The sequence below is a fragment of the Rhinoraja longicauda genome, chromosome 20, assembly GCF_053455715.1.
Source record: "Rhinoraja longicauda isolate Sanriku21f chromosome 20, sRhiLon1.1, whole genome shotgun sequence".
NCBI classification, from domain to species: Eukaryota; Metazoa; Chordata; class Chondrichthyes; order Rajiformes; family Arhynchobatidae; genus Rhinoraja; species Rhinoraja longicauda.
In genome coordinates, this window is record NC_135972.1 from 24,099,061 (window position 1) to 24,111,958 (window position 12,898).

Genomic DNA, 12,898 nt, shown 5'->3' on the forward strand with positions numbered 1-12,898 from the left:
CTTCGGCCCACCGAGACCACGCTGACCATCGATCACCAGTTCTAGGTTATCCCACGCCCTACACACCAGGGGCAATTTACAGAGAGTCAATTAACCTACAATCATTGTAGTTTAGTTTTAGTGTAGAGGTACAGCGCGGAAACAGGCCCTTCGGCCCACTGACCCCACATCGACCAGCAATCCCTGAACATTAGCACTATCTTATACACTAGGGACAATTTATAATCTTTACCAAAGACAGATTTGTACATCTTTGGAGTGTGAGAGGAAAGTGGAGCACCCGGACAAAAACCCATGTGGTCACAGGGAGAACGCGCAAACTCCGTGCAGACAGCACCCGTTGTCAGGCTCCAATCCTATTGGCAAGTTCTCATTTAAACAATTAGGAAGTTCTTAGGGTAAAGACACAGAATGTGGAAAGACTGTGCTGATAAAAAGTGGTAGGATTCTACAGAGTATGTCCTTCGGAGTTAATCCTCCCTAAGTGCATCATGTCAGGCATATCTGGAATAAATTCCACTTGGTCTTAATGAAGTCATGTATCCTGAGACTATCTTCTGCACTATCATGAACAATTGGGGCGGCACAATGGCGCAACAGTAGCGTTGCTGTCTTACTGCGTCAAAGATCCAAGTTCAATCCTGATTACGGGTGCTGTCTGCACGATGTTTGTATGTTCTCCTTGTGACCGCGTGGGGTTTCTCCGGGTGCTCCGGTTTCATCCCACATTGCGAAGATGTGCGGGTTTGTAGGTTAATTGGCTTTTGCATTGCCTCTATTGTGTAGGATGTGTAACTGGGATAACTAGTGTATGGGAGATCATCGGTCGGTGCGGACTCATGTGGCTGTTTCCACAATGTGTCTCTACATTAAACTGAACATCGCCAATTTTCAGGTCATCTGCTGAACTTGCTAACTTCACCTCCTTCAATCACATCCAAATATTGTTTGTGTTTATAACATTAATTCTCCCTGTGGCGTACCACTGGTCACAGGCTTCCAATCAGAAGATAGTAGAGTTGCTGCCTTACAGCGCCAGAGACCCAGGTTCGATCCTAACTATGGCCGCAGTCTGTACAGTTTGTACATTGATCGCGTGGGTTTTCTCAGCATGCTACGGTTTCCTCCCAAATTGCTAAGATGTGCGGGTCGTTAAGTTTAACTGACAGCTGTAAAATGCCCATGGTGTGTCGGGGAGTGGTAAAGTTGGGGAAGTACATGAGAATGTGGAAAAAATAACTGGGTTAACGCAGTATTAGTGTAAATAATGGTTAATGGTGCTTTATTGTCACATGTGCAAGAGCACAGCGAAATTCATATTTTGCAGACAGTTCGGTAAAGTATTGCCATACCTGAATAAGTGATTTATGGCAAGTATGGACTCAGTGGCATGAATGGCCTGTTTCCATGCTGCATTTTTCTTAGCCACCATGACCCCAAAAATGGTATCACAAAATGTTGGAGTAACTCAGCGGGTCAGATAGCATCTCAGGAGAGAAGGAATGGGTGACGTTTCGGGTTGAGACCTTTCTTCAGACTGACTGACTTCAGTCAGTCTGAAGAAGGGTCTCGACCCGAAACATCACCCATTCCTTCTCTCCTGAGATGCTGCCTGACCCGCTGAGTTACTCCAGCATTTTGTGATACCTTCGATTTGTACCAGTATCTGCAGGTAATTTCCTACACACGACCCCAAAAATGATCAGCCAACAAAATGGCTGAAGCTGTGGTTCAACATTCAGGTTTAAATACTTGGGTTTTAGATTAAAAATGACCAAATCTTACCAAATACTCCTCCGTTCCATAAAGCGAGACAAACTGCTCATCATCTTCCAAAACCCTGGCAGCTCCAAAGTCAGTGAGCTTGTAAACGGACTGTCCATCTTCTCCGATCACACGCATAATGTTGCCAGGCTTGATGTCTCTGTGCACTATCCCGTTCTCCCGCAGGTGATTCATGCCGGCCACTGGTGGGTAAACATCAAAACTCCAATTGCAAATTGAACACTCCAATTGACGTCAGAGATAGCATTTTATCGGGATGCATCACAGCAGTTATTGGGAATAGCTCCATCCAAGACCGCAAGAATTTGCATAGTGTTGTGGACGCAGCCCAGACCATCACTCAAACCAACCTCCCATCCATTGACTCATGGTACCTCGGCAAGGCCACCAGCATAATCAAGGGCCAGTCATACCCCAGTCACTCCCTCTTCTCCCCTCTCCCAAAGGGGAAAAGGTACAGAAGTGTGAAAACGCACACCTCCAGATTCAGGGACAGTTTCATCCCAGCAGTTATTAGGCAACTGAACCATCCTATCCCCAACCCGAGAGTGGACCTGGGCTACTATGAACCTCATTGGTGACACTCGGACGATCTTTGATTGGACTTTATCTTGCACTAAACATTATTCACGTTATTCCCTTAATCATGTATCTGTACACTGTGGAGAACTCGACTGTAATCATGTGTTGTCTTGTCTCGTTAGCATGCAACAAAAGGTTTTCACCTCAGTACACATGACGATAAACTAAACTAAACTAAGAGGACAACTGACAATGGTAAAAATAAGGTAAGCAAGATAAGGTCAGAAGAGAAACAAGACATTTGTTCAGCAGCCATGGGGGTATGCACTTCTTGGAGGTGCATGATTTACAGCTGTTTAGTTTAGTGATACTGTGTGGAAACAGGCCCTTCGGCCCACCAAGACCGTGCCGACCAGCGATCCCCGGATACCAGCACTATGCTACACACTAGGGACAATTTACAATCTTTACTGAAGCTAATCAACCTACAAACCTGTACGCCTTTGGAGAGTGGGAGGAATCCGGAGGACCTGAGGAAATCCCAAGCAGTCACAGGGAGAACGTACAAACTCCAAACAAGACAGCACCAGACGTCAGGATCAAACCCGAGTCTCTGGCACCGTAGGGCAGCAACTCTACCGCTGTGCCACTGTACCGCCCCTGTTTTCAGAGCAATCTGATAACAAAGGAGTGCTGAAATGCTCCAGCATTTGGTGTCTTTCTTTAGGGTAGTTAATATATGTTTTCCATCTGCAGGAATCAAGGTTAGTCTCAGCTTTCATTTAAGACAAACAATCAAAGCATTGACAACCTACCTACATCTCGCAACACGATCAAGAACTCCGATTCCGGCAGACCAAATGCATTCTCTGTCTCTTCCAGCACAGTGTACAAGCTTCCACACGAGCAAAACTCCATGACGAGCACTTTATTTTTGCTGGTATTCTACCCAAGAATAAACACAGAACATTTCATGGTCAAGAGCCAGTTCATCATTAAAGTTGATCCCACACACTGTTATTAGACAAACAGCGAGCACAACACCAATGATCTGTGTACCTCCTCTTCCACAGCAAACAGCTTTACAATGTTTTTATGATGCAGTCTCCGAAGGACCACAAACTCCCGCATCTGGACTTCGATCGGCCGCAGGAAGCTGATGTTGTTGAATACTTTGACGGCGAACAGGTCTCCGGTTTTCTGTGGAAAGGAACACAACACTTTAAACTGCACACTGAGCTTTAAGTCGGAGAGGGTGCAGAGAAGATTTACGAGGACATTGCCAGGACTCGACGGCCTGAACTATAGCGAGTGGTTGAGTAGGCCAGGATGCTATTCCTTGGAGCGCAGGAGACTGAGGTGTACAAGATCATAAGTGGCAATCGCACTGTCTTTTACCCAGAGTAGAGGAATCAAGAACCGGAGACCATAGGTTTAAGGTGAGGGAGTAAAGATTTAATAGGAATCTGGAGGGCAACTTTTTTTACACAAAGATTGGTAGGTGTTATGGAACGAGCTGCCAGAGGAGGGAGTTGAGGCAGGTACTACACAACATTTAAAAAACATTTGGACGGGTACATGGATCGGAAAGGCTTACAGGGATATGGGCTAAATGCTGGCAGGTGGGACTAGTCAAGATGGGGCATGTTGGTCAGCATGGGAAGTTGGGCTGAAGAGCCTGTTTCCATGCTGTATGACTCTATGGCTCTACGAGCTGCCTTAGCGAGGCCTCGGGTCTCCACCCGAAAAGTCACCCATTCCTTCTCTCCAGAGATGCTGCCAGTCCCGCTGAGTTACTCCAGCATTTTGAGTCTATCTCAGGATGAGGCACACTCGCCGAGTCCTGTCAGTTATACAAGCACAACCGCCGTCAAACATCAGTGATTCGCAGCGATGGAAAGGTGAACTCAAGAAGGTGGCATCTATCATTGAGGGCCCCCACCATCCGGGCCGTGCCCTCTTCTCACTGCTCCCTTAGGGCAGGAGGTACAGAAGCCTAAATTCCCACATCACTGGGTTCAGGAGCAGCTACTTTCCCACAACCCGCACATCGAGGAGATTCGGTATGCCAACAAATACTCTCTTGAACCTCTACAGGTGTGCTGGTGTACTGACTGGTTGCATCACGGCCTGGTTCAGCAACTCAAACCCTCAGAAATGAAGATTGCAAAAAGTGAACATTGCCCGTTCCATCACAGATTCTGACCTCCCCACCATCGAAGGAATCTATAGGAGTCCCTGCCTCATCATCAGAGACCCGCACCACCCTGGCCACACACTCATTTCACCCCTGCCATCGGGAAGAAGGTCTAGAAGCCTAAAAACTGTAACGTCCAGGTGCAGGAACAGCTTCTTCCCATAACCATCAGGCTATTAAACACTCCAATCTCCAAATAAGCTCCAAACTATATAGATTTGGGGGGCATTGCTTTTGTATTTGTACTATTTTTGTTTGTTTTGTTCTTTTAGATATATGTTATACTAAACTATTTTTGTTACCTGAATTGCATCACCTTCAATTATGTGTTTACTGAGAACTACGTTTACATATCTGTTGTGCTGCTGCAAGAATTTCTTTGTTCTGTTTTGGGACATGTGACAATAAAACACCTGACTGTTGAACCCCCAATCCTCAGCAACGGAATACCATGGATCACCTCTTCCACCACCATGGATTTACTTTTCAAATTATGTTTTGCACTCATTTCTCGTTTGCGGTGCTGGCTCGAAGGGCTGAATGGCCTACTCCTGCACCTATTGTCTATTGTCCTGAGAATCTGTTTGATTTATGCATTATTCATGTTTTTGATGTGTTGCCAGAGTCCACGTGCCCGCGGTGCTGCCCTGGGCAAGCTTTTCATTGTTCCTGCACCTCACCGTACTAGTGTCCATGGCAATGCACCTGACTCGACACAAGTCGATGCAGCACCGTGACGCAGCGGTGGTGTTGCTGCCATGCAGCACCACATCCTGACCACAGGTGCTGTCTGTACGGAGTTCGTACATTCTCCCTGTGACTACGTGCGTTTTCTCCGGGTGCTGCGGTTTCCTCCCACACACCAAAGACGTGCAGGTTTGTAGGTTAATCAGCTTCAGTAAATTGTCCCGAGAGTGTAGGATAGAACTAGGATAGTTGGTCGGCGTGGACTCGATGAGCCTGTTTCAATGCAGTATCTCTAAACTAATATGTCCAAATATCTTTAAAATGTTATAGTACCTGCCTCCGGGTGCTCCGATTTCCTCCCACACTCCAAAGACATGCAGGTTTATAGGTTAATTGGCTTTGGAAAATTTGTAAATTGTCCCCAGTACACAAGCATAGTGTTAGTGTACGGGATGATCGCTGGTCGGCGTGCACTCAGTGGGCTGAAGGGCCTGTTTCCGCACTGTATCTCTAAACTAAACTGTGTAGGATAGTTGGTGTATGGATGGTGCAGACCCGGTGGGGCCGAGAGGCTGTTTCCTCTAAAGTAAAGTAAAGGAAATGTCAAGTGGCAACTGCGGAGGGAAACAGAATTTCAGGGCAAAGATTTGTTTCAGAACTAACCTTATGGCGTCCACGGTAGACATTAGCAGTGGCTCCTTGGCCAACAATGTCAGAGGTGAGCCAGAGGTAATTTGCCGTGCTCTGCATGTCTGACGAGTTTGAAATCTCTTCTCCAGAAAGCTGCAGAGAGATGTGAAACGCAGGATGACTTAGACCCATCTGCTAGAAATCTATTAAACACAACTTCGCAGAGGCTTAATCACCTCTGGATTATCCAGAGTTTCGACATAGCAACACTTTAAACACTCAAGAACATACTCTGCTCAACTGAAATGTTACTGTCGAATCAATCCTGGTGATCATTCCCCATTTAGAGTTGAAATTCTTGCTAAAACTTTAAAGTGCATCATGCTCTTTCCTCCACACCCCAGAAGTGTATAAAATCATGAGAGGAATAGATAGGGTAAATGCATTCTTTTACCCAGCGTAAGGGAATCAAGAACCATGGACAGGAATGGCACACTGGCGCAGCGGTTGAGTTGCTATCTTACAGCGCCAGAGACCTGGGTTCGATCCTGTCTATGGGTGCTGTCTGTACAGAGTTTGTACGTTCTCCCCACAACTGCATGGGTTTTCTCCGAGTGCTCCAATTTCTACCCACACTCCAAAGATGAAGGTTAATTGGCTTTTGTAAATTGTCCCTAGTGTGTAGGATAGTGGTAGTGTAGGGGGGTGATCGCTTGTCGACGTAGCCTCGGTGGGCCAAAGGGAGTGTTTCCACACTGTATCTCTCATGTCTAAATGAAATAGGTTTCAGACCGGGGGGGGATTTAATAGAAACCTAAGGGGGCAAATTTTTTCTTTATACAAAGGCTGGTGGGTATATGTAACAACCTGCCAAAAGATGTAGTTGAGGCTAGTACTATCACAATGTTCAAAAATTATTTGGACAGGTACATGGATAGGACAGGTTTAGAGGAATATGGGCCAAGCGCTGATAGGTAGTAGATGGAGCATGTTGGTCGGCATGGTCACGTTGGGCCGATGAGCCCGTTTCCACGCTGTGTGACTCTATGGCTCTTAATAGTGATCTCACTTTATTACGGTTACATCTGGGAGACAGAAGGTACATATTCTTCTGAGTTCAGTAAGAGTATTACAGCGCTGAATATTCCATCCACCCAGCTGGATTCCGTAATCCCATATATCCTCTGGGTGGTGCAGCTGGTAGCGCTGCTGCCTCACTGCACAAGAGATCCGGGCTCAATCCTGACCTCTGGAGCTGCCTGTGTGGAGTTTGCATGTTCTCCCTGTGATCGCATGGGCTTCCTCCGGGTGCTCCAGTTCCCTCCCACATCCCAAATACGTGCGGGTTTGTGGGTTTATTGGTCTCTATAAATTGTCCCTTGTGCGAGATCTATGTTCTCCCTAGTGGGAGAACATACAGTGCCCTCCATAATGTTTGGGATAAAGACCTATCATTTATTTATTTGCTTCTGTACTCCACAATTTGAGATTGGTAATAGAAAAAAAAATCACATGTAGTTAAAGTGCCCATTGCCAGATTTTATTAAAGCCAATTTTTATACATTTTGATTTCACCATGTAGAAATTATAGCTGTGTTCATACATAGTCCCCCCCATTTCAGAGGACCATAATGTTTGGGACACATGGCTTCACGGGCATTTGTAATTGCTCAGGTGTGTTTAATTGCCTCCTTAATGCTCTCAGCATCTAGTCTTTCGTCCAGTCTTTCCATCACATTTGGAAACTTGTATTGCTATTTATCATCATGAAGATCAAAGTTGTGCCAATGAAAGTCAAATAAGCCATTATTTGACTAGAAACGAGAATAAAACTGTTAGAGATATGAGCCAAACCTTAGGCTTACCAAAGAAAACTGTTAGGAACATCATTAAGAAGAAAGAGAGCACTGGTGAGCTTACTCATCACAAAGGTACTGGCAGGCCAAGGAAGACCTCCACAGCTGATGACAGAAGAATTCTCACTATAATAAAGAAAAATCCCCAAACACCTGTCGACAGATCAGAAACACTCTTCAGAAGCCAGGTTTGGATTTGTCAATGACCACTGTCCGCAGAAGACTTCATGAACAAAATACCGAGGCAACACTGCAAGATGCAAACCACTGGTTAGCTGCAAAAATAGGATGGCCAGGTTACAGTTTGCCAATAAGTACTTAAAAGAGCAACCACAGTTCTGGAAAAAGGTCTTGTGGACAGTTGAGATGAAAACTAACTTATATCAGAGTGATGGCAAGAGCAAAGTATGGAGGAGAGAAGGAACTGCCCAAGATCCAAAGCATACCACCTCATCTGTGAAATACGGTGGTGGGGGTGTTATGACCTGGCATGTATAATAATAATAATAATAATAATAATTCATTTATTTTATATAGCGCCTTATCGGGTGCTCAAAGCGCTTTACAAAAACAATTAACATAAAAACAGACAAACTATCCTGACGGAAAAGCGGCGAATAAACAACGCCAGCGTCCTCTCACGTCAGGGTCCGGCAGTAGACAACAAAAAGCACAGGACACACAGATACAATTTTTACACAAACAGCCATCACAGTGATTGCTCTAGGCATACCCTCACTGTGATGGAAGGCAAAGTCTTATCTCCTCCTCATTCTTCTCCCGTGGTGCCACGAGGTGATCGAGGCTCCCAACCTTTTGAAGCCCCCACCGGGCGATGGAAAGTCCCAGGGCCGAGCCGAGCAGGCCGATGAAAGTCCTGAGCCCCCACCGGGCGATGGAAAGTCCCAGGGCCGAGCCGAGCAGGCCGATGAAAGTCCTGAGCCCCCACCGGGCGATGGAAAGTGCTGCGGCCGAGCCACGCAGGGTGATGAAGGGCCTGTGAGCGGGTCGATCGTACCTCGCGCTTCGGGGCGGTCGAAGCTGCTACGGCTGGAGCTCCCAAAAACCGGTTGCCAGCCAGGGACCTGTGAACTCCCGATGTTGCGGTCTGCAGGGCCCACGGCCGAAGCCTCCGAGATGGTAAGTCCAGGCCCTGCGACCGGAGTCTTCAAGGTCGATCCCAGCAGGAGGCCGCCGACTCCACGATGTTAGGCCGTAGCGCGAACGGAGATACGACACGGTAAAGGTCGCATCTCCGTTGAGGAAGAGATTAGAAAAAAAAGGTTTCCCCCAACCCCCCCCACATACACAGAGTTAAAAATAGAACAAAACGTACGTTAAACGATGACAATAGACAAAAAACAAAAAAAAGACAGAGAGACTGCCGGTGAGCCGCAGCTGCAGAACACAGCCACGCCCCTTTTTTGGCTGCTGAAGGTACTGGCTCACTTATCTTCATTGATGATACAAATGCTGATGGTAGTAACATAATGAATTCTGAAGTGAAAAGACACATCCTATCTGCTCAAGTTCAAAAAATGCCTCAAAACTCCTAGAGCAATGATCCCAAACATACTGCTAAAGCAACAAAGGAGTTTTTCAGAGCTAAAAAATGGGTCATTTCTTGAGTGGCCAAGTCAATCACCCGATCTGAACCCAATTGAGCATGCCTTTTATATGCTGAAGAGAAAACTGAAGGGGACTAGCCCCCAAAACAAACATAAGCTATAGATGGCTGCCATACAGGCCTGGCAGAGCGTTACCAGAGAAGACACCAGCAACTGGTGATGTCCATGAATTGCAGACTTCAAGCAGTTATTGCGTGCAAAGGATATGTAACAAAATACTAAACATGACCACTTTCATTTACATGACATTGCTGTGTCCCAAACACTATGGTGCCCTGAAATGGGGGGATTATGTATAATAATAATAATAATAATATATTCCTTTATTTGTCCCACACCGGGGAAATTTGCAGTGTTACAGCAGCAAAGTGGATAGCAAGAGACATTCATTATAAATAAAAATAAAGATAAGGATAATTGTCATCATTGTCAATTAATGATAAGGATAATTGTGATGTATAAACACTGCTGTTATTTCTACACGGTGAAACCAAAATGTATAAAAATGCCCTTTATTAAAATCTAACAATGTGCACTTAACCACATGATTTTTTTTCTATTACAAATCGCAAATTGTGGAGTACAGAGGCAAATAAATAAATGATGGATCTTTGTCCCAAACATTATGGAGGGCCCTGTAAAACTGGTGTGAACGGGTGATTGATGGTCGGCATGGATTTGGTGAGCGGAGGGCCTGCTTCTATGCTGTTTCCTTCAATCAATCAATTCTAGTCTCTAACAAATACATATTTTAGAATTTCAAATGACACACAGTTTTGTGCGGCGCTTCGTCTCCCTTGCAATTTAATCAACAATGCAAATTATAAACTGTAATGGTAAGGATTTGAGTAACCAACCAAATTAAGCAGGGTTGAATTAACATTGAACTTCGAACCAAATTAACTACGGTGTCCGATTACTGCCCAGCACTTCCACAAAGACAGACAACAGTGGAATCGGAAGAGAAGTCTTTACCACACTATTTCCGCCAGTGAACAAGATTAGAGCGATAAGCCCGACATCTAAATATTGTAAGAGTTGAGATCAACAGACAGACAACAGACGTGAAATGCTTCCAATTCCTGTGATTATCTGGTCAAAGTTGTCACAGGGAAGTGGGAGAGGGGAGAAGCACACGCCTGAGGAGGGGGCGGGTCTGGGGAGATGCGAACCCCCGCCCGGGGGAGAAGAAGGGTCACACCCGCGGGTGGAGTCAGAGGGAACGAGGAGGGGAGGAACACACCCCCGGGGAGGGAGGATCTGGGGGTGAAGAGACACGACATCGGGGAGAGGGACACCCACCCCTGGGGAGGGAGGGGAGAGGGACAGAGAGAGAAAGGGAAAGAGAGAGAGAAAGGGAAAGAGAGAGAGAAAGGGAAAGAGAGAGAGAAAGGGAAAGAGAGAGAGAAAGGGAAAGAGAGAGAGAAAGGGAAAGAGAGAGAGGGGGGGGGGGTGTCACACCCCAGGGGAGAGAGGATCTGAGGGGGGGGGTGAAGAGACACGACATCGGGGAGAGGGACACCCACCCCTGGGGAGAGGGACAGAGAGTGGTGTGCGTCACACCATCGGGAAGGGGAGAGAGAGAGACCTCCCTGGGGAAGGAGCGGGAGGGACCCTCCCCTCCCCTCCCCCCACCCCCCCCGGCCCGCCGCTGCCTTACCTCCCGTTCCCGACGCCGCCGCCAGTCCGCTCCGCCCCGCTTCCGCTCCGGTCCCTTCCTTCCTTCCCCTCCGCCTCCCCGCGCCGCAGCCCTCAAGCGTCCGCCAGCCGCCGCAGCCGCGCACAAGGTTCCTGTGTCCAAGCAGAGGATGGAGGGGGAGTCCGTGCCGCCCATTGTCCAGCTTGGTGCCTGTACACTGGCTCACCTCTACCCTTGGGTCCCTGCCACCCATTCACCACCTTGCTCCCTCCACACCGGGTTCCCTGCCATCCATCAACCAGCCAGTTCCCTCCTACCTTGGTGTCCCTGCTGCCCATTGACCAGCTTGCTCGCTCCACACCTGGGCCCCTGCCATCCCTAAACCAACCGGCTCCCCTCCAACGTAACAAGTGCCATACGAGAGCAGGCAATGACCAAGCGCAACAAAAGGTGATTTATATTCCAAGCCAGGCAACTAACTCTCTGCGTGCTGGTCCCAGAAATGCATCTGCAATCACACAATACAAGCGCTCCACTCTTTTAAGCCTCTACTCCAGCAGCAGCATTTCTTACTTTAACTACAGTCTTCTATCTGTACACAGCAGACGGCTCTATTGGATCATGTAATCATTCACAAAATTGCTCTATGCCTGCAAGACATGGACAATCTACAACAGACATTCCAGACACGTCAACCACTCCCATGCGACCTACCCGTGCAAAATACTTCACATCAAGTGGCAAGACGAGATTCCATTAGACAATAGCAGAACTAGGCCATTCTGCCCATTGAGTCTTGCTCTGCCATTTGATGATGGCTGATCTATTTTTCCCTCTCCACCCCATTATCCTGCCTTCTCCAAAGCCTTTGATGCCCTTACTAAACAAGAACCTATCAACGTCGAAACAAAGAACTGCAGATACTGGTTTATACCAAAGATAGACACAAAGCGCTGGAATAACACAGTGGGTCAGGCAGATGTCACCACTTGGTAAAGTTAATGTATTGTACTGGAGAGAGAGAATTCAGAGATATGAAGGGAGCTCGTATACAAATATGATATAGTTCCCCTTGGAAAAAAGGGAAGCCAAGTGGTAAATAACAAGGAACACAGATAGGGCGAATAACCTCTTTCCTTTGCTCATTCCTTTGCGCCGCCTTTGACACCATAAATCACTCCATTCTCCTCACCCGACTTGAAACCTCCTTTAACATCACCGGCACAGCCCTATCCTGGATCAAATCTTACCTCTCCGACAGGCACCAGTTCATCTCCATTAACAACTGTAAATCCCCCACCGCTCCCCTCCCCCAAGGTGTCCCCCAAGGCTCAGTCCTTGGCCCCCTCCTCTTCATCCTCTACCTGTTCCCCCTTGCTCAATTAATCCGCCGTCATGGTCTCAACTTCCACTGCTTCGCCGATGATATCCAGCTCCTCATCTCCACCAAGTCAATCTCCACCACCACACACTCTACACTGACAAACTGCATCACTGAAATAAAATCTTGGCTTCAATCAAATTTCCTCAAACTCAACTGCAACAAATCTGAAATCATCATCATTGGTCCAAAAACGCTCACCAAATCCACCCAAAACTTCATCCTCAATATTGATGGTCTCCCAGTATCCACCTCCCCTCACATCCGGAATCTTGGAATCATCTTTGATCAAACCCTCTCCTTCGACAAACACATCACAAAGACAGCCTTCTTCCACCTCAAAAACATCGCCCGTCTCCGTCCATCCCTCTCCTCCACAGCTGCAGAAACTCTCATCCACGCCTTCATCACCTCCCGTCTGGACTACTGCAACAGCCTCCTCTATGGCTCACCCTCAAAAATCATCAGTAAACTTCAATACATTCAAAACTCCGCTGCCCGTCTACTCACCCACTCCCCGATCCGTGACCATATCACCCCCGTCCTTTACAAGCTCCACTGGCTCCCCATCCC

The 12,898-nt window shown here is 47.1% G+C and overlaps 1 protein-coding gene across 4 annotated transcripts in view; it reads right to left on the minus strand.

The window, feature by feature from the left end:
- The window catches only part of tbk1 (TANK-binding kinase 1), a 33,357-nt gene extending 21,668 nt beyond the window's left edge, over nucleotides 1-11,689 (minus strand). The window contains exons 1-6 of one of the 4 annotated variants that reach the window (XM_078417242.1): nucleotides 11,659-11,689; nucleotides 10,966-11,096; nucleotides 5,855-5,974; nucleotides 3,367-3,507; nucleotides 3,123-3,252; nucleotides 1,786-1,967 (exon numbers count right to left, since the gene is read on the minus strand). In XM_078417242.1, the coding sequence (XP_078273368.1) occupies nucleotides 1,786-1,967; nucleotides 3,123-3,252; nucleotides 3,367-3,507; nucleotides 5,855-5,941 (540 nt within the window). In that variant the 5' untranslated portion in view covers nucleotides 5,942-5,974; nucleotides 10,966-11,096; nucleotides 11,659-11,689. The other 3 variants (XM_078417241.1, XM_078417240.1, XM_078417243.1) reach the window with 3 other exon arrangements.
- Between the last annotated feature and the right edge of the window lie 1,209 nt (nucleotides 11,690-12,898).